Raw genomic sequence first — 20,598 nt, 5'->3', positions numbered from 1 at the left:
GCTGCTGTGTGAACAGAGGCCTCTTCTCATCTCAACTTCTTTTTCTTTTTGAGGAATTATTCACTTGATTGAATTGTTTGTAAATGAGCAACCTGGAAAGAGATTGTTGTGAAGTGATAACACAACGAAGCAGAGAAGAGAGAAAGAGAGAGAGGGGAGAAGCTAGACTGAGAGAGATGGATAATTAGTATTAGAAACCCAGAGAAAAACCCTGAGGCAGCGAATCGTTCTCGTCGCTCTCTTCTCGTTTCCTCGTCGTCTTCAACAAACAGGGCAAAGATAAAAAAGAAAAATAATAATAAAATAGAGAAAAACTTCAGTGTTATGTTTCTCTGCGCTTTTTGCATCCAGCAGCGAAGAGAGTCATTGTTTGTCCTCTCTTCCCCCCTACTGGCACAGCGATCGGTCTCGAAAACCAGTTAACCGTTACTGTCTTACTGAAATCATGTTTCCCTGTCCTCTGTGCAGTGCCTCGATTTCCCGTACACGGTGCACGATTCCATATTATTCGATTAGTCAGCCATAAGCAAATTAATTTTCATTTTCTTTTTAAAAATTTCTTTGAATTTCCTTCATATCCTTTAGTACCTCTTAAATGAGTGATTAACCTTTCCCCCTTGCTTCATTCACGCTGTTGATCGGATTGCGTGAACATTCCAACCGTAAAATAAAATATAAGACGAAACCCGTTGGTAGGCGGAGGGGAGGCCATTACATATTAATACGTCGCACGATGAATGCTCGCACGAGTGTGCCATTTTGAGGTCAGGAATCAGGACTGTGAGGAATCGAATCGTGGCCTCCGGGCCTGTGTAGTCTTTTTAGCGATGCATCATCGGCAACTTTTTTCTTTGCGGGTTTTGGCTAAAAATATACCAAACCATTTGAAGACAATTGGATATGAAAGGAAGACTCTTATTAGGAAAAGAGCTTTTGCGGAAAGCTTGGTAAAAAACAAACAAAAACAAAACAAAAGATCGTCTCGTCTCAGTCTAGAGCTTAGTAGGCCGAGCAAAAGAAAAAAATAAAAAAAGTTGCCATTTCCCACCACCAGGACGGCGTTTCTTTTTGTTTTGTTTTTCTGATTTATTTATGTTCTTTTTTTTTTCATTTTCGTCCTGTCGCTCTTTCTGACTGGCTAGGTTTTTCAATATTATTATATCCTCAAGTCTTCTCTTTCTCTCTCTCTTTTACTTCTTCTGTTCGTACTCGGCGCCCAACACAGGTACTACTAGAGACCTCGTGGTCGAACCTTTCTGTGCAGTCTACTGTTGTTAACCGGCTACGTAAGTCGTACTAGTTAGGTCTCTCTCTCTCTCTCTCTCTCTCTCTCTCTATCGTAAAGCTTTCCCTGTTTACCGGTAGCCAGTGCAGCTGAAAGGGGAAAATAAATTTTGTATCACCAATTCGTTTAGTTGTTTTGATCCCCTCTTTTTGATATTTTCAACCCTCATCTGATTATATTCGTGACGCGTTCCATCGTCGAAAGCAGGTAAGCTGATGTTTATTCTTTGTATCTTCTTTTTATTTTACGTTGGCTTGTGTTTGTTATTTCTTTAAGACTATGAATTTGGAAACCTTCCCAAGTCGTCTGCTCGGTTTAATGACGCGTGATCCTTTATCCATCCAAAGTGTATAAGATGTTTTGTATATTGAAAGGTCGAAAGGGTCTTTTTTGTTCCTTTCAACGGAGAAATATTGTTTGGTTTGTTGTCGTGACGACTCTTTTCGTTGGTAGGTTTCAGGGTTTATGGACTGCTACTTCAATTGCATTATGATTCGACTCCAGTGAACGAAAAAATCCCACCCTTGTCTTAAGTTGTAAGCAATACCGTGCCTTACGTGACTACTCCCGAGCAACAGCATTTTATGGACGAGCCACCCTTTTTTGTTATTAGTCTAGATTTGACCAGATTGTAGTAGCCAGTCCTTGGTGATATTTATACGAGGCGATTTCTCCGCTTGTCTGCGAAGCAAAACAGTACGCCTGCAACAATCAGCCGTGCATGTCGCCATTATCGAATGCAAGTTACGAGTATTGTCATCACGGTTGCTGCGTTTAAGTAGTAACGCTTGTTTCATCCTGTTTCGTTTTTGTTTCTTCTGGACTTGGTCCCTTTTTTCTCTCCACTTAATTGTGGTGAAAAGAAACGTGTGACTTCACGGCCATGGCTTTCTAATGATTTTAATGAAGTTTGCGTGCCAAAAGTTCCAATGGACTGCCTTTTTGCCCTTGTTTTTGCGACGTGCGACGATGTGTTTTGAGTGACGTGAGTTCGCGATCCCATCATTAAAGTATACAACTTGAAAGTTGTCTCTTTTTCACGAGCATCATGTGTTTGTCTTTCACTTTATTCCTAGATGACGCCTTGCCTTGACACGTAAAATAACAAAACAACAAAGAGCGTGTTTGTTGGGTTAGATTATACCGTTGTCTTTTTTTTTGCCCGAAAAGAGTTTCGTGTTGCCTTAATTCTAGTACGACAATAGCTAAATTGTATTGAGATTTATTTTGGCGTTTCCTATTTCTTCTGGAACATGTAAAAATCTTCTTGTCTCGCTTCACACACAGATGGGATTGCCCTTTCGGAAATGGATGGATGATGTGATTAAGCCATCGAGGTCGCTCCAGATCCTAGAAGCTTAGGGATCACAAGAAATATAGAAGAAAAGAAAACTTGACTAAATAAACGAGTTGCTGGCAATCCTCAAGAGTCAACGGTATGGCGTTGGTGGGATCAACTGTGGTGCAACGATCGGTCGGACCAGTTGCGAGAACTTTATCAAACGTGCGCACCGCTTCTCAATAGACTCAACCGTCCCTTCCTAAACAACACAAGATCTATTAGTCAAGATTTCGGGTAAAAGGCAGTTGCCCTAGTAGAAAGAAAGTGGACGAGAAAGGTGCCAAAAAAGAGAAAAGATACGGTACCCCCATAAAAGGAAAGAATGACCCTACCAAAAGAAGACGAGGACGATGAGTTGAATAAGGAGAGAAAAAATCAAGTCATTTATTGCAACAAAACAACAAATAAAAGACTACACGCCCCCGTGATGATGTCGACGACGCATGCGTCCAACGTCCTGCCAGCGAGTAGTCTTGCACGACCACTGCGGACGCTCAATAATATCTACTCTGCTCCTCACGTGATCCAGCTGCATCCGAACAACTCTCCCAAACTCTCGGGTAAATATTCAAATGTTTCATTTTATTTTCTTTAATATCGTGTGCGAAAAAAATCAGATTTCGCTTTCACCGTGTCTCATCTCTGCATGACTCAACTTTTTTCGTTCGCCGTGACGGCTCTTAAGAATTATAATCGTGTGCCTGATCAAAAAAGTGCCCGTCACAGGAGTCAATTACAAGTTCATGGGTGTAGGAAGAAGAAATGGGAAAACAGGGTACCCCAAAAGATTTTGCGTTGGTGTCGTGCGGTGGCCCTTTGAAACGTTTTCCCCCTCAAGATGTACACGAAAAACGAACAGTTCTCCAATCTAAACGTTTAGCGAGTTTTAACCTGCGACCTTTAAACATCATCGTATGGAAACCCTACAGATGTTAGCATGGGAAACAGTGCTATTTCGATCTGCCCGCCTCTGCCAAGAGTTGTTGCTTGTTGTGGATGTTTTTCTTGTATTGGCGAAAACTCCTTGTCAAACATACGCTGGGATAAGATAGGCAAGCGGAGTGGGACAAAAAAAGGTGGAGCTGCAAGAAGGAGCCTCTCACGGTTGTTATTGATTGATTCCTTCAACCCGTTCTGGCGTTCTCACTCTGTCTCGTCGTGAAATACTCACGATTTGGCGGGAGTACTAAGTCTTTCGGGACGTGCGCATGAACCGGGCGACATGGAGAGAGAGAGGAAACGCTGATCGATGAAGACGGGCACGGAGAGGAGGACGATGAAAAGTCCACAAGCTGAAGGAGTAAGATAACCTAAACCGGGCAAGACAGAGTCATCCGATGTACTATACAAGCACACAGCTCACGCAGTTAAGCCGCTTTGTTCTCCCTCTTCTTCAATTCTCTTCTTGCTTCGTTCGCAATTGAATTTTATCCTTGCCACACGACGTGACTCCGAGTACTATTGAAAAAAATAGGCGCGGTTTTTCCCGATAAAAAGCGTAGATTGTACATGATCAAGTACGTATAAAGGCAGGATGGAACATGTAAACACGGCGAACATTTTTTGTTTGTTCTCTATTAATGTAGTCGTGATTTGTTTTGTATTTACATTGGAGCTTTTCTGAAAATGAGAAAGAGCTTTTGACGGTGAAATGTATTCCCGATCGACCTGTCCCGGCCCTAATGATGATGACTTTTTCAAGACTAGCTAAAAGGAACGCGAGATGCTATTATTCTTTCTCATTTTGATTATTTTTTTTTTTTTAAATCCTTGGCTTTTCTTGGGCTTTGTGTTCTTGTTATTCGATGCCGCATAGAGAAAGTCACCCGACAACCTGATTACTCTATACCAAAAAACTATTTCCAGGTCGTCACCAGGGATTTCTTTCGCATTTCTATTTGCCATTTCGACCACGATTCGTCTTTTTTTTTTTTCTTTTTCGTACATGCGGATACTCTCATTTCCTACGTGCGTATCTTTAACCTTTTTTTTTCGAGGATTCTAATCGATGATTAACATCCGGTCGTGAAATTTTTATTGACGTTGTTGCTGGAAGGGGGCCGGAACCGCAACGCCAGCTGACGATCGCAGCGTAAGCCACGGTGGCCTTTGAAAAGGAACTCGAAAAAAAACAAAAAACAGAGAAAATCAAACGAGAAAAACAAAATAAAAATAGAACAGCGAGGCAGTGTGATCCGATCGCAGTCGGTGCGCTATTGCCTCTCTCTCTATGCATTCATCACGCTTGTTTGTTGGGGTTCCATATGCGCAGTCCCGCCGGGCAGCTCCGAAAAACGTCGGGTGGTCGTGGCGCGGCTGCGTCACGGGAGATCCTTAAAATAAAATTTGAAAAAGGAGAGAAGAGAGAGAAAAAAAATATGCTGTATGTATTTGAAAATACGTGACATGGACACCTTTTTATCTTTACCGAAAAAGGGGAATCGTTCAGCATTTTATGTACATTTTTTCCATCGTTCGTTCACGTACGGAGGGGGGGGGACTTTTTTTGTTTTGTTTCAAAAGTTGTTTAAGGGCTTTTTTTTTGTTGTTGTTGTTGCTCCGTCTCTCCTAACTTGATGGATGTGAGAATGTTCCCGACACAGCACACCATCGATGTAGAATAGTCCCGCGAGAGCTCTACCCGAACGACTACTTTTTCTTTTTTTCTTTTCCCCATTTAAATCGATTGCTGTAGCGGCGGGGTAGAAAATATCTATGCTCCGAAAAGTTCCACACAGATGTACAGTACACAAGTCTTTCCCAAACCACAAGAAAAAAAGAAAAAAACACTTCACGCTGCATTATTCACGCTTCACTTCTTTTGTTTTCTTTTTGGTTTTCTTAATTTTAGTTCTTCTCCCTTTTTGAGCTTATTTTCTCTTCTCATGGTTGTTTTCCAAAAATTTTCTTCGAGTGGGTAGGCGGACGTGCACGAGAGGGTAGCCACTAGATCGATTGACCCTTTTCTCGTTATCTCTCTCTCTATTTTCTTTTTTTCTCTGGTTTTCTCTTTGTTTTTATATTTGTCTTAGACACAGGGAAGCAAAGCCTACCTCTTCCATCACACCCGATATCGCTAGCGATATCGGCCGGCTCGAGCCGATAGAAGAAATGAAACACCACCAGTTTTTCTATCCCTTTTTCCTATGTAAAGTAAATAAAATTGTAGACACTTGAAAGAAAGGGAGACCATTTTTGGGGGTAGGAAAGAGATAAGCTTTTTTTTTTCGTCTTATTTTCCGTTTTTCTTAGGAGCATTAAAAATAACGTGTGTTCCTTTAGATGTGATTAGCGTCAAATTTTTAGATTTTTGAAAGGTTTCAGAACGGAAGCTCTTTCACCTCCCCCATTTCATCTTCCGAGTCTACTGCTGTTTCTTGATTTTTCCCGTTACCATTGAAGCAGTAAAAAAAAATAACTTGTCGATTTTGTTGTGCGCAGTTGCTTCGTATTAAATTTTAAACTCACACAAAAAAAAAGTAGATCGCGGCATGGAGGGTTCGGCGATGGCTGCACGCGCATAAGTTATGGTGAAAAAATTGGCCTTTGCATGTCTCAACATAAATTTTTTTTTCCGTAATCATTACAGGTGCGCTGAGGCACTAGCACACCGGGAAACAGGAAAGGAAAAAAGAGAGCAGGACATGGGTAAAAGGGGAGAAAAGTCAGAACGAGAAAGAGACAATGGCACCGATTAGTTTCACGTCGACGGCCTGTAGAAGAAAACCGAGGGAAATAGAAATATGTTTTTATTCTTTTTCTTTTTTTTTTTCTGTAGAAAAAAAGGAGGTAAAGTAAATAACAAGACCTGTCTTATATATCCCCTTTTAAAAAAAAAAGGAATTTGGCGGGTTTCTTACGGAGGTGAAACACCTCTGACGTGCTCTTACGCAAGAAGCTCAAGTCCGGAAGGAAACGAGAGAAGCAATGGGAAGAAGGCCGAAGTGTGGGTTTTTGATATATATAAGTGGTGGAAGCGTGAGACACCTGTCAAAACGGAAGCGGGGCATCGACACTGCTCGTTCGTTCGTCAGCTGACATTGAGGTTTCTGGGCGGGGTTGGAAAAAGGAGGGGCAGTTCGCTATACGCAAAAGGGGAAGCTGGCACTGGAATATTTTTATTATTTTTCTCCTCAGGTAAAGATTCAGCCTCTTTTTGTTGTTGGTTGTTGTTGCCTTTTTTTATTATTATTATGGCTGCGTGAGACTTTTTCCGCCCTCGATTGAACGCGGTTTCCGATCCCGTGTCAATCCGCTGTGAAACCCAGCAGGCAAACCACCAATAACATACAATGCTATCACTGCCATCTATCGGAAACATCACAAACCACATCTTTAAAAAAATAATAAATCAACGAATAAATCAACTAATCAAACTGGATCTTGTATTGAAATAGGAAAACGGAAGACGGCGGTCGAGTTATTGGAGGAATCGAAGGCCTTTTACGTCAAAACGGAGCGGGTACTGGATCGCAAACAGGAGCTGCCGCATTACAGTCCGGGCGACCGGCTGCTATTGCTGCAGCACCATCCCAATCGTTCGCCTATGCTGAGCTTGCCGACATCCCGCATTCGGGAACATCACGTCTTCCCTACTGTGACGGCGGCTGTAGCGACATCCGCCACGTTTCTCCCACACTATCAGCTCCAGCAACAGGAGAATACGGACAGTGAAACAACAGGAACTTATGGAAATGGCGGAGTCGGCTATTCCAGATCCCGCGAAGGATACTACGCGACACCGCCAGTGGAGAAAAGACGTTTATCTATACGCAAAGACAACCCAATTCCATTGAATGTTACGGCCGTTAAACGCTTTCTAAGCCGGCCCGGATCTACGGAAGAGAACCTTCAAGTTCGCAAGCTCGTGCCTTCGAAAAGCACATGCCGTTTGATAGGATTCTTCGAGTCGTCGGCTGGAAAAACGGGCACAATGACATCACCTTCCAGCGGAGGAGGTGGAGGTGTCAGCCCCAATAACAAGAAAATGAGGACGCGCATCACCTTTTCGGAAGTGTTGCCGTGCATCTGTCAAAGCAATCAACCGCCCGAGTTGCCACATCGCATGAATAAAAACAATCCATCACCTCCCCCGCCAATCCCACCCAAAAGTCCGGCCCTTAACGCTAAACTTCGTTTACTAAGTCAAGAACAAAGTCAACATCACCAACTGCCGGCTGGACGAGTGGCCCATCCATCACCTGTTTCCAGCCGGAAACCACCGCGTCAGCCATTCCAGCAATCGACTCCATCACAAGCGATTGGATTGAAGTCTCAGTCTGCCGTCTTCCGTCGCATCCAAAGCGAAGAAGCTCCGACAAGCATGACGATCCTGCCGGTATCGGAAGCGATCCAAACGCAACGCAATTTATTGCTGCGTAACCCCATTTTGCACAAGTCGCTCCCGGATTTGAATTCACCTAAAAATACGAAACGCGGACGCGGTGGCGGAGTCAAAGGTGGCAAAATCCGTTCGGCATCCACCGATTTGGAGAGCTGTAGCGATGGAGGTAGTAGTCGAATGAGTCGTAGCAGTAGCGTCCACTTGGACACAGGATCCAATAGTTCGGGATCGGACGAGTCTTCCAATGAGAGCGAAACTCCATTCAATAGCCGGCCCGGAGCTCGAGGAAGCGTCGGCGCCAGCAGGAGCGAACGGGCAACAACTTCCGATTATGCAAGTCGTTCGCCCAGTTTTAAATACGAAACCACCAGTCTCGTCCAGGTATAAATGAATCCATCAATTGAAAGTTATGATACGAAATTTTAAACCTTTTGTTTTGTGATTGAATTCCAGACTAGTCAACCCTGGACTTTGCCTCCACCGTGGCAGGATGACAGTGGAGTAGATCCATCAGCCGCGGAAAGTTCTACTGTTGAACCGGACCAAGTGAGACGCAAAGCCATTTTGCGTTCCAAATCGGATGTCGGTCCGTCTCGATTTGCTCCCGACTTGCTACCAGCCGTTCCACCAGAATTCACCGGAGACGTTCCACTGGACCTGGACCAATTTTTCGATACAATCGGCCAGCATGGAAAATGTCCCGATATGATGATGAACACTTCGGGTCGTTCGTCGCCCGTCTACTTTTCCAGCGTCAGTTCGGTCGACTCGTACTGTAAAAGGCGTCACGTGGACAACATGTACGAAAGTTCCGATTCGGAGGACATGGCCGCCACCCTGCAGCGCCGCTTGTTAGGTATCTCTTCCTTCAATCTTTAAGAATACAATCATTTTATTCGTTTGTTCTTGCGGCCATTAGGAAGCCAACCGGGAATGGGTGAACCATCCATCGTAGAACGTAATGCGCGAATCATTAAATGGTTAATAAAGTGTCGGAACGTGCCCGTCTCGTCATCGATTCCTTCTTCCGGTTCAACTGGTCAGCTGGCTAAATTAGCTGGGGCATCGCCATCGATGCTGCCACCTCGCAGCAGTAGCACCCACATCCCGAAGCCGGCCACCACAACTGCCTATTACGGACAGAGCACACGATTGTAATTGTACCAACTTGTGTGGGTGGTGGTGATGGTTGGTGGTGGTCATTTGTCTTTGTCCTTTTTTATATTTCCTTTTTTTGTTTTTGTTTTAGGATTTTTTCTTTCTTACGTTGACAATCGAAAGCGATGGCAGACGGATCGAAGGTCACGCGGACTTTGTTCCACCCCCGCACGTCGTCTCTCGTAATCGATCTGTATATTTCTCATTCGGTGTTTTGTCTCTCCGTTTGTCGGTGGAAAACTAGTCGTTGACATGGCAACTCCAGCCCCAAAGTGCATCACATTCACACACACATCCCCTTCCTATATTTCAGCGCTTCTGTCTTTTTCAGCGTTTTCATGACCCTCAATTCTACCTTAACCTGAGCCTAAAAGTCCTCTACGGCTACATTGTCAACGTGTGTGTGTGTGCGTGTCAGTCATTCAGTCAAAGACTATGCAAATTATGGCTATGTCGTTCACCCATTGGATCCAAAACTCTTTTTAAACTCTTTTTTTTTCTGACAGTGCGTACTACGGCACGTAATAATCTACTATCCAATGTTTGTATACGTGTGCTGTTGTACATATACTGAATAACGAATTTTGAGCTTTTTTTGGACAGTCGAAGAAAAACCCGAAAAAGGGGAGAATTATGTAGGCCTTAAATAATTGCTCTTTCTTATTCTTTTGAAAATTTTTATTTTTAACCCCATTGTTCATTTTCTTTTTCTAGTTCAAGCTTAAAAATGGTATACAGTCTACTCTATTTCTCACTCGCTGTCGGAATACATCGTCATGAACGCGGCGGCGGGGCAATCGAAATTGGGCCTCATCATTTTCATATTACTCGTCTGTGTACACGCGGTTTTATGACCAATAATGATGATGATGATTATTACATTAGAGCATATCAGCGGGTTCCTTCGTAACTATGGCCCAGGGGCGATCATTTTCACATGGCGTAGACGCACTTTATTGCCATATCCCAGTGTGTATGGCAGTTGACAAAAGAATAAAAACACAGTTGAAATAAAAAGACGCAACAGAAACTTAAGGACATATAAAAAATCATTAATTTTTCGTTTGTTTATTTTCATTTTATCAAACCCGTTTTTTATTAGTCATCCCAGAGAGACAGAAAAAAAGGCAATACATATAAACGGGACACATGGAAAGTACACAAGTCGGTCGCCATGGTGATCCTATATTCCTACGTAAGACATACACAAACATCACGGGACATAGGAGAAAAAAAAAACATTGATTCTAACCAAGCATATGGATAGGGTCCCATATTTTCGTATGTCCTTGGCTATATTATCTTGTTCGTGTATCGTGGTGCAGCTTGACTCGCCTGATGATGGACAAATTTCACGATACAATTCATTTCCAAAGTGCAATACGTGCGTTATTCATTATTTCATTTCTTTTCGCTGTCTTGTTCATGTTGATGCGCATCGTTTGCAGGAATCGTTGGCCACGTAACGTCTACTGGCATTACACGCGCTGTTGTTGTTGTGCGCCTTATGATATTGCCTAACGCTGATACACGAATGCAAGTTTCGAGTTTCGATGCCAACTTCGAATAAGTTTCCGGAAGTTTGTAAATTGCAGGGACCATGTCGGAGCTTCCGCATGTATAGGCGCATCGATTGCCATTATTTTATTCCTTATTGTACGCAAGTTTTTCGACCAACCCCCGCAGTTAGGCACTCCTTCAATACGTATCAACCTAATAGCTACATATTCTATTGTTCTCGTGCACGATATATGGATTTAATATTGCGATTGCTTCTTTGCAATATCCGATTGTTAAAAAATAATGCCAACAAAAAAAAGGGCAAACGACTGAGATTTTTGACCAATGACAATCAACAAGAAATGTATGACGGTCGGCAATGATAGAAATACTCGAAAGAAGAAAAAGGATCGTTCTATCTGAGCTGACATGTAAAAACCCAAACGGATCGAGCCCTGGAATTGCCGTGCAATAGACATTTGACACGCAGATCAGACCAACTGCCAAATGACACACAACCTTCAAAAACCCGCCAGGTGTCGCAAAGTAAATGTAAGGCACAGAATGTAGCGCTTTCTTCCTATATACACGTTTTTATAATGTGCAACTTAAACAACATTCCCCGCAGGTTGGAAACAAATGAAACACACTATTATAGGCCATCTTGCACACCTTCTATTGCATCCTCTCCGTTTTTTGATGGATCGCCATCCAGTCCGCTTTCTACGGGATTCTTTCCATTGCTTCGTATGTATTCCAACACTTTGTTTAGCTCCTATTGTTGTTTAGAAAGTCTTTGATTTTAACGCTTTTGAAAAATATTTTCGTCTACATTTGGAGAGAAAGAAAAAAATATGCTAATAACAACACACATGAAAGAAAAAATATCTGTGGGCGAAAGATTGAAGAAAGGAATATTCAAAGATCGAAGGAGAATGCTGGACCGAGAAAAAAAGGGAGCCTCAGGTGTATACATGTATGCATTTCTTACTGAAAAATTGCCCTTGGGGAGAGTCTACCTGAATATCCCCCCTTCTCCTTCCTTCATCATCCCACCACTCTCTCTCTCTCTCTCTCTCTTTCCCTTTTTTCTTTTTTTTACCTTATGATACACCCCCAACGTTCCGCACAAAGCCCAGGTATACAACACCCGATCCCCGACCGCCTATAGTCGCGCACACTCAAAGAGGCGAAGGGGAGTTGGGAGGGATGGCTACACAAAAACAAGTTCAGCACTAAACTCGTCAGTCTGACATTCCTCCTAGCCGCAACTGGAGGCTTTTTTTTCTTCTTCTTCTTCTTTACATGTTTTCTATTCTGTGCTTTTTTTTCAACTTAATTTCTCCACGTTTTTCGTTTGTTACGCTCATTTTTGTGAGCTTGTTTTTCATTCTGGATATTTAAACAAGAGAAAATCAACAACTAAAAGGATGTGACATTGTAGAAGGTACGTTTGTACACGTCAGAATGTATTTATGTTATCTAATCAGCTTTTCTTTCGGCTGATCACACAGGACCATCGACAAAGCCAAGAAAAAAAAAAAAAACAGAGAAACAAGCGAGAAAGTTTCGCACGATTCTCAGCAGACACAACAAGCGGCCAGTCTCTTTTTTTTGCTAAACTGTGGCTGACCTCGTGGTCCATCAAACTCTTTCGAGCTATTCCAGTTGCCTTTTCAATTGCTTCTATGCCTATGGAAAATTTGTGCCACGGCAGGTCGAGCCCCCTCCTCCGGTTGACATAGATACTTACCTGCCAGGTAGACGGGGGCACGTCTAAAAGCTGAGAACAAAGACCAGAAGCAAAAAAAAAAAAGGAACGCCAAGGCAATGGCTGACATTTGCGAAGTGGATATGCACATCAGCAAGCGCTACGATGTCAAAAAGCGGCTCGGCAAAGGCGTATGACATTTTTGTTTTCTTTCATTGCTTTTGTTTGATTGATCGGGCGGTTAGGTTCACTTTCGTTATTATGTAAAATTCCTGTTCTATTTCGTTGCGGCCTCGTTACCCATTTTTGGCTGCGTTCAAATTTGATTGTTGTGTCGAAAAAGGTGAAACGGAATTTTGGATTTTGTTTTTAAAATTCAGTACTAGAAAGGGGGAAAACGTGTTCGTATGTTTTTGTTGTCATATACACGTCTAATCATCTTCGTATAATATTGACGGACGAGCGGGAATAACGTCACGCCAAACACGCATCTCTTCATCTTTGTGTCCGTCTTCGTTTTCCCCCTTGTCCGTTCAAAAAAGTTTTATCCCTTTTCTAATCGGGAAAACACGTGTCATTCATATCTATTTGTTTGACGTGAATTATTAGGCTTACGGAATCGTCTGGAAAGCCGTCGACAAGAAGACGGGCAGCGTCGTGGCCGTCAAGAAAATTTTCGGTACATTTTTTCTTTGTTTTCATCGACTTTGTTCTATTTGCGGTTCACAAGCGGCCGATTGGATTGTAACGTGATTGTTTACACGGCCATCCGCTCTTCACGTGACTGATTGTCCATGCCCAAAACTCGTGTTTCATGTTCTTGGTCTATGTACGTAGATGCCTTCCGAAATCAGACGGACGCCCAACGGACTTTCCGTGAAATCATGTTCCTGCAACACTTTGGCGATCACCCCAACATTATCCGTCTGCTGGACGTCCATCGAGCCGATAACGACAAAGACATCTACCTCGTTTTCGAATATATGGGTAAAAGAATTGATCGATTTTGTTTGTGTTAATCTAAATTTGAATTTTGCCATTTATAGACACGGACTTGCACAATGTCATCAAACGTGGAAACATCCTCAAAGAAGTGCATAAGCAATACATTTTGTATCAGTTGTTTCGGGCCACCAAGTACCTGCATTCTGGCAACGTGATTCATCGTGATCAAAAGGTTTTTTTTTATATCTATTTATCTGCTAACTCAGTTCGACTGGTTTGCCATCCGCTGCATTAGCATTCAATTTGAAAACGTGCAGGCTTTAACTATCACGACACCTTTTTTGTGTACATTCACCTTGACAACGCTATCTACCTCTTTGCCCCTTTGCGAAATTCAATGAAAAAGAAACGAATAACAAAACACAGACAACCATATGTCTCGAAAAGGCAGCTGTGTTTTGTTCAGTCTTTAAAACTAAGTAAACACGACGTTTCTCAAATGTTAAAAAGAAATTTTTTTTTCTGGCTTAAAAGTTAAACGTACTTCTAACTTGGCGGGTGGTTAGTCGAAACAAAGATGATTTACGACGCGACACCTTGCTTTTTTATATTTGGTATTAAAAAACATTCGTCACGGGTTCATAACGAAGAAAATAGTGGAGATCCTTTTTGAAATGTCTTGTATGTACTTAAATGAGTTTTCAAATTGAAACGAATGCCATTTTATTTAGCCTTCGAATATCCTGTTGGACGCAGACTGTCGATGTAAGATAGCCGATTTCGGACTGGCCCGTTCTCTGGTCCAGGACTGTGAAGAAGGCCAGGCGGATAACGTGATGACCGACTACGTGGCAACCAGATGGTATCGGGCGCCAGAGATCCTGCTGGCTTCCAAACGGTAATAACGACGCCTTTTGGTTTTCCTTTTCCAGGCAACTAAACCCTCTCGAAATGGTCCGCTCATGCCATTTTTTCAAAAGATAACAAAAAAAAAATTAAAAAGAACCAGAATGATTTGATTTTTGAAATGATGTTTTCTTTTTTTAGGTACACGAAAGGTGTGGACATGTGGAGTTTGGGGTGCATATTAGGCGAAATACTCCTCGGCCAGCCACTCTTTCCCGGCACTTCTACGCTCAATCAATTGGAGAAGATCATGGCCTCGATTCCTCCACCATCCAAAGAAGGCAAGTTTTCTACTTAAATGGCTTGTGCAAACGCATAAGTTATTGCTTTAGATAGAAGATAACTCTTATTTTGTTTTACTACACAGATATACAATCGCTTAGCTCTGGCTATGCGTCTACCCTGCTGGAGAAATCCATGATGGTACCCAAACAACCACTTCGAACCATTTTGGCTGCTGCTCCTGTGGATGCCATCGATCTCCTGGAAAAGCTGCTAGTCCTCAATCCGCACAAACGTTTAACGGCCGAACAAGCGCTTGAACATCCGTACGTCCGGGCATTCCACAAACCTGAAAGAGAGCCAGCCCTGGATCACGACGTCGTGCCAACATTAAGCGATGCCATTCAGCTAACTGTGGACGAATATCGAACTAAACTTTACGAAGTAATTGCCTATCAAAAGCGGCAGGAAATCCGCGAGCTATCGCCCTTTAAATTCATCCGGGATTCCAACACGGATTCATCTTCACCCAAGAACTCACCGAAAGAAACGAGTAAAACGATTCCGAAAACAAAATCCAGCGTAGATTTGTCATCAGAGGCTCGTGTTCAACAATCGAAGATAAAGTACAGTAGCATTCCGGCCGATTCGTCCGGTGGTTCGTTAGGAAACAACCGATCGGTTGATTTGCCTCGTCCTCCAGATCGCAAGTTGGTGAGCAGACATTCGGATGATGTGATGCGGAATAGGGAAAAATCTTCGAAAGTGTTGAGCTCCAATAAATTATCTTCGCCATCCGCCGCAATTCCCCGATCGCATTCTGGTCATTGCTTAGTCAAGTACCATCTGTCCAACTCATCAACTGACTCGGATCACAGCAAAGGTAAAACCTCGTAATCTTCGAATAATTTTGATGAATAAATGAAATAATTTTGGGGATCAGGTTCACCGTTAACGACGAGTTGTTCAGCCAGCCATTTGCTTGCTTCCAGCATGGAACAGAATTGCAATATTAGCAATACGAGTTGTCGGGCAACTGTCAGCAACGCACAACCTCCACTTCGTTCGGCCGGGGTTCCAGCCTCGTCGCAAACCAGCACAACAGCGTCGAGATTTGCTGGCCGCTATGGGAAAAACCTATTCAGCCGAAGTTTAGACAATCCTGTCATTACACGGACGGTGACTATCCCACGGGTAATAATCCCGTTATGTGCTCTGAGGCTTCTAATTACGCCACAAGCATATCTTTGGCAAATCATAAAATTGTTTACTGTCCACCCGAATGAGACGGATTGTTGTATTGGTATTAGGCAACTTCGGCGGAAAAGGCGCTTGGCAGCACAACGACGGGCGTCGTCCGTGACAATAAAATCCCTCGGCCCGCACCGACGTTTGGCAAGAGGCAATTCACTTCGTTGAACAACGTCTCTAACTTGACGACTAGTGCTGGAGCAACAAACGTAGGCGGAATTACGGGAACGAGCAAGTTCGTGTCGTCGCACGGCACCATCACGGCATCGGCTTTGCAAGAACTGCGTCAAAGTATCAAATGATAACAGGATTTGAATCATTTGGCCTCTCCTTTTCAAGAGAAAAAAAAAAGCAATTTCTAATGGGTGATATCTCTTTCCCTACATACAGCTATTTTTTTTTTGTCGTCACTTTTTCGACACTTGCCATACGAACAAAATAACTTTTCTTTGATACGAGACTCTAGTCTACACTTTCCAGATACCCCACCCGATTTTTTTCTTCTTTTATTTTCTAGAAATATCTTATTTTGGTATGACCAGGTATCTCAGGTTCCCTTTAATATTTTGCCAATGGGGAAGACGAATCGAGCAGATTTCAGCATTTCTCATTGTTAATTCTTGTCAAGATGGCGCGAATTGTATGATAAAATATTAAGGGATATGATTTAGTCGTAAACTAGATAGCAATTCCTCACGCGACGGTCGTGTTTGGTCGATGATTCAATCGACTGATGTATTTGGATAAAAACGACAACCATTTCACATTTTTTTTTGTATGTGTCTATGTCTAGTTCCTTTTCCCCTATATCCACCTTCAAATTGTACTCCCCTCGTTATCAACTGCGGAAGTGATGTGTTTCCATTTCAGGAAATATCCGAACCTTCCGCATTCGGAATTACCACGCCCATCAGATACGACATAGGGTGGAGTAGACGCTCATTCACCCTATGCTAACATTGTTCCTGTTGTGTATCTTGGAAAAACAAAAACAATGCGATTTCAATCACTGGCTGAACGAAATTTTTCGAATCGATTACTAAAACATTTGCAAATATTAAACTTTGTAGCTTCAATCGTGTATTGTATACCAACCCACGATGGACGTATTTTTCGAGAGTAACATTGAGAGAGTCGAGCCATAATATAATATCAAAATGACATTTTCTTTGTTTGTTTATCTTTAAATTTTTTAATTGTTATTTTCTCATTTCGACGACCCTGGTCTTTGGTTTATTACCTTAGTTTCCGTTGACCTTTTATAGCCTCAAGTTTTTACTCAGCTCTCGTGTGGGCCACCCATTCAGTGAAGCGGCGTAGACGAGGATTATCGATTACACGAGTTAGCAAATAAGGCCAATGATACGGAAGTAGCGTAGCTTTTTCTCACGTAGAATGACGGGACTTTTCATTGATCAATTCAAAGACTGGAGAACGAAGAATGTCAGTGACGTAAGACCTCGGTCGATTAACCAGGTGTCATTCAGTTTCATCCCATTAAACAGCACAGCCTATGGGGCATGACGTGGAAGCCTGGCGCGTAGGGAAATGCTTTATTGGCTTGGCTTGTACCAGAGCGTGATATTCTCGCAAAAAATATGGTAATTCTTAACCATAAAGTAAAAACCTTTAGCGATGGAAAATAAACAAGAAACATGTGATGACGTAACGTTTGTTTATGGTGGTATTGATTTTATTGTTTGAGTTGAATATGCGGATTATGGCATGACAACAGAATATAGCATGAATGGTTACGTTCAATGTACAACCCAGATCTTTTGATTTCAACAGACATTATTTCTTGTAAATTAATCCGTTGATAAATTAAATTACGATTTTTCGAGATCACATTACCGTGGAAAGTGGCCATCATCTGCATTACCGATTATATAGCTTAATGTAATCAAAACGTTTGAAGGCATTCGTGCGCCGTCGTGTCGATTTGTCGTGAGTTTTTGTTGGTCGATTGTCGATGATGACGATGCGGTTGAATTTTGAGCTTTAGGGCAACCGCACTATCGTGTCATTAGTTGCAACTTAAGACATCTGTTTCGTCAAAATCACACGCAGTAGCTCTTTTCTCTTGCTGTTTTTCTTTATCTTCCCAAAAAACACAAAATGTCTTATGCATATCTTTTCAAGTATATCATTATTGGAGATACTGGTAAGTTTGCTATTAATTTTTTATATCTGTATGATTTCATAAAGGTTTTCAATTATGTATTTGCTAACAGGTGTCGGGAAATCTTGCCTTTTGTTGCAGTTCACGGACAAACGATTTCAGCCTGTTCACGATTTGACGATTGGCAAGCAATTTTGTTTGTGATAAGGTTTGATTTCTCTTTAATAGCCCTTGTAAATTACAGGTGTCGAGTTTGGAGCTCGGATGATTACTATTGATGGAAAGCAAATCAAGCTGCAGATCTGGGACACTGTGAGTACAGGACAATGAAAGATTTATGATAATACATGTACAATGTTGTGGCTATCAATTTCAGGCTGGACAAGAAGCTTTCCGCTCAATCACTAGATCATACTACCGAGGTGCAGCTGGTGCTTTGCTTGTATATGATATTACAAGGAGAGACACTTTTAACCATTTGACAACATGGTTGGAAGATGCTCGTCAGCACTCCAACTCCAACATGGTCATTATGCTTATTGGAAACAAAAGGTAAACCTTATCACAATTTTTGGGATGCACCAAAACTTATCATTGCCATTTTGGTAGTGATTTGGAATCCAGACGTGAAGTGAAAAAAGAGGAAGGTGAGGCTTTTGCCAGAGAACATGGCCTTGTATTCATGGAAACATCAGCTAAAACTGCAGCCAATGTGGAAGAAGCTTTCATTAATACGGCCAGAGAAATCTATGAAAAGATTCAAGAGGGAGTATTTGATATTAACAATGAAGCCAATGGAATCAAAATTGGACCTCAACATTTGCCTAGCAATGCTAACACTCCTTCTGGAGGTGCAAGTGCAAGCCAAGGCGGATCCTGTTGTTAAATTAAAGCAAAAAGAAACGCTGAACACCCTAACAACTCCTGACTTAAGCAAAGCTCTCGGCGTTATATTTATTACAACCGGCTCTTCTTTCCTATCCTTCTGTTTCCTTACCTAGCTTCTTCTTTTGTTTCGTTAGCTTCTAATTTTTTTTTGCTTTTTTCTTTTTTTAAAGATCTTGATATTCCCTTTGCCTTGGAGAATATTTAGAGATAAAAATCTTGGTATAGTGCACCTTTAATTTGTCTTAGTCTTAGCTTTCGAAAAGCCGCACTTCTTTTCGTCCCCACTTGTTTCGGTGTGTTGAGAAAAACCCGCTCCATGATGGATTACTTTAACCTGTCAATCGTAAACTCAGGAACCCGTGTTTAGAAGAAAAGGAAAAGCTTAGATCTACAGGGCCAAAAAAAAAAGAGAGAAAATTAAAAATAGCTATTCCGATGAATATCGCCATCATGCAAAAATCATGACGGGTAGAGGAACCTTTTTGTCATCGTGCACGAGACGCAAGAGTGAAGGATCCAGACATGTCATTCCATCGGAGGTGGCATTGATGTTATCATCTTTGTTGGCATTTGCTCTCTTTTTAGAAGAAAAAAAACGAGTTGATATTCCAGGTTTTCTATCCATGGCGCGTGGGTCTTCATTAAAAATTCTCCTCCTCCTCTATTTTTCCATAAATGATGTGTGCTGTGTTCTTTCCTGTTTTGATGTCGAGAAGAGATTGAGGAGCGTATGTAGGTGGTTCTCAGTTAGCCCTCCCCCCCTCCATTTTCCCCCTCTAATTGAAATTCATGCTAGTCGTGTCTCATCATCTCGATGATAACTTCTTTCCTTACTATTTTTCATTTCATTATGTCGAGGGGAAACATTCGAAAGTAATGAAGCTGAATTCGCAATTTATTCATTCCAAACGGCGAGTTGCTGCATCGCCATTATTTTTCCCCCATTTTCATATCCCAGGTGCGAATATGTGTGCGTGTCTCTTCACGATTTTTATCAAATGCCCTCCTTTTTCCTTCTGTTTGTGTGTATGCCCCTACTCCTCTCTCTCGTTCTCGTGTTTAGTTTCGATGTAACTGTCGTTCTCTCTTTCTTTCAATCCGCAGCAAAAAAAAAATGAATTCGAATTACACGATTTGCAAGGCCAAACAACTCCGAAATTCAGGTAGTCCTTCGCCGATCATGCTTTCGATGATGATCGTGATTAAACGTGGGTGTTACAGACCTTTCTTGACTGTAGAGACCTTGAAGTTCAATGTGTTGTACATATTGCCCTCTCTGAAAATGATGCAGCACCGTTTCTTTTTTTTTTTTTTCGGGGTGCCTGGTGCGGGAGCAGATGTAATAATCGGACCCGGATGTGGGCTCTCCTCCCCCTCCCCCCCTCTTGCGCCAACTCTCTTTGGTCGAACGCATCGCATGTGTTAAGGATCAGAGTGCGTTCCTTTTCTTTTTAAAAAAAAAAATTCCGCGTGCTGTTTGTTATTTACAGGGAGGGGAAAAAAAAGACAAATAACATTGGGGTGACGCAAGCGAATCGCCTCATTCGATAAATAAAAAAATGTTTAACATTTTCTTTGGGGCGAGCGGGGAAAGAAGAAAAAAGTAGGTCAAAACTCTTCGGCCTTTTTCTAACTCAATCGCTCCCTGACTTGAGATTCGTTCGGCATCGTTTACAGGTAATTCTATCACGTTATGCTTATATAGTATGTGTTTTGGGGAAGAGCGTGAAGGCATCGTTGCGTGATATGGTTACCGTTTTTTTCTTTGGCCTTTGAAATGAAGAATCCATTTCGTTTTTGGCAACAAAAAATCAGTGACATGATTTCACGACGATCATCATTTTGATGGAGCGCCTGAAGCGTATACGTGTCGGGACTTTAACCTGCTTGTATGTCTCATCTCTTTTCATTAAATGAAAATAAT

General features: G+C 42.2%; 3 protein-coding genes across 5 annotated transcripts in view; all 3 read left to right on the top strand.

Annotated features, from left to right (window-relative positions):
• LOC130691715 (extracellular signal-regulated kinase 2-like) overlaps positions 1–16,825 on the top strand; it is a 91,520-nt gene extending 74,695 nt beyond the window's left edge. The window contains exons 1-10 of one of the 2 annotated variants that reach the window (XM_057514690.2): positions 11,925–12,076; positions 12,144–12,531; positions 12,950–13,019; positions 13,178–13,327; positions 13,387–13,517; positions 14,017–14,183; positions 14,333–14,472; positions 14,559–15,296; positions 15,357–15,607; positions 15,724–16,825. In XM_057514690.2, the coding sequence (XP_057370673.1) occupies positions 12,460–12,531; positions 12,950–13,019; positions 13,178–13,327; positions 13,387–13,517; positions 14,017–14,183; positions 14,333–14,472; positions 14,559–15,296; positions 15,357–15,607; positions 15,724–15,966 (1,962 nt within the window). In that variant the 5' untranslated portion in view covers positions 11,925–12,076; positions 12,144–12,459 and the 3' untranslated portion in view covers positions 15,967–16,825. Of the gene's footprint in view, positions 1–11,924; positions 12,077–12,143; positions 12,532–12,949; positions 13,020–13,177; positions 13,328–13,386; positions 13,518–14,016; positions 14,184–14,332; positions 14,473–14,558; positions 15,297–15,356; positions 15,608–15,723 lie in introns of those variants that run through there. The other variant, XM_059496193.1, reaches the window with a different exon arrangement.
• On the top strand, positions 1,279–9,615 carry LOC130691714 (uncharacterized). Its single transcript, XM_057514687.2, has 5 exons — positions 1,279–1,492; positions 2,573–3,187; positions 7,025–8,352; positions 8,425–8,827; positions 8,891–9,615. Exons 2-5 carry the CDS (start codon positions 2,950–2,952, stop codon positions 9,127–9,129), a joined length of 2,208 nt encoding a protein of 735 aa, XP_057370670.1. The 5' UTR covers positions 1,279–1,492; positions 2,573–2,949; the 3' UTR covers positions 9,130–9,615.
• LOC130691762 (ras-related protein Rab-2) lies at positions 9,654–19,824 on the top strand. 2 transcript variants are annotated; one of them, XM_059496286.1, is made up of 5 exons: positions 17,707–17,828; positions 17,899–17,970; positions 18,031–18,098; positions 18,163–18,338; positions 18,396–19,824. In XM_059496286.1, the coding sequence occupies exons 1-5, from the start codon at positions 17,783–17,785 to the stop codon at positions 18,670–18,672; spliced, it is 639 nt and encodes a 212-aa protein (XP_059352269.1). In that variant the 5' UTR covers positions 17,707–17,782; the 3' UTR covers positions 18,673–19,824. The 2 variants fall into 2 exon arrangements, with proteins under 2 accessions (XP_059352268.1, XP_059352269.1); XM_059496285.1 differs by lacking the exons at positions 17,707–17,828; positions 17,899–17,970 and adding an exon at positions 9,654–9,690.
• The last annotated feature ends 774 nt before the right edge of the window (positions 19,825–20,598 follow it).

This window comes from Daphnia carinata, chromosome 1 (genome assembly GCF_022539665.2).
Source record: "Daphnia carinata strain CSIRO-1 chromosome 1, CSIRO_AGI_Dcar_HiC_V3, whole genome shotgun sequence".
In the NCBI taxonomy this organism is placed as follows: Eukaryota; Metazoa; Arthropoda; class Branchiopoda; order Diplostraca; family Daphniidae; genus Daphnia; species Daphnia carinata.
This window is presented reverse-complemented; position numbering and strand designations above follow the sequence as displayed.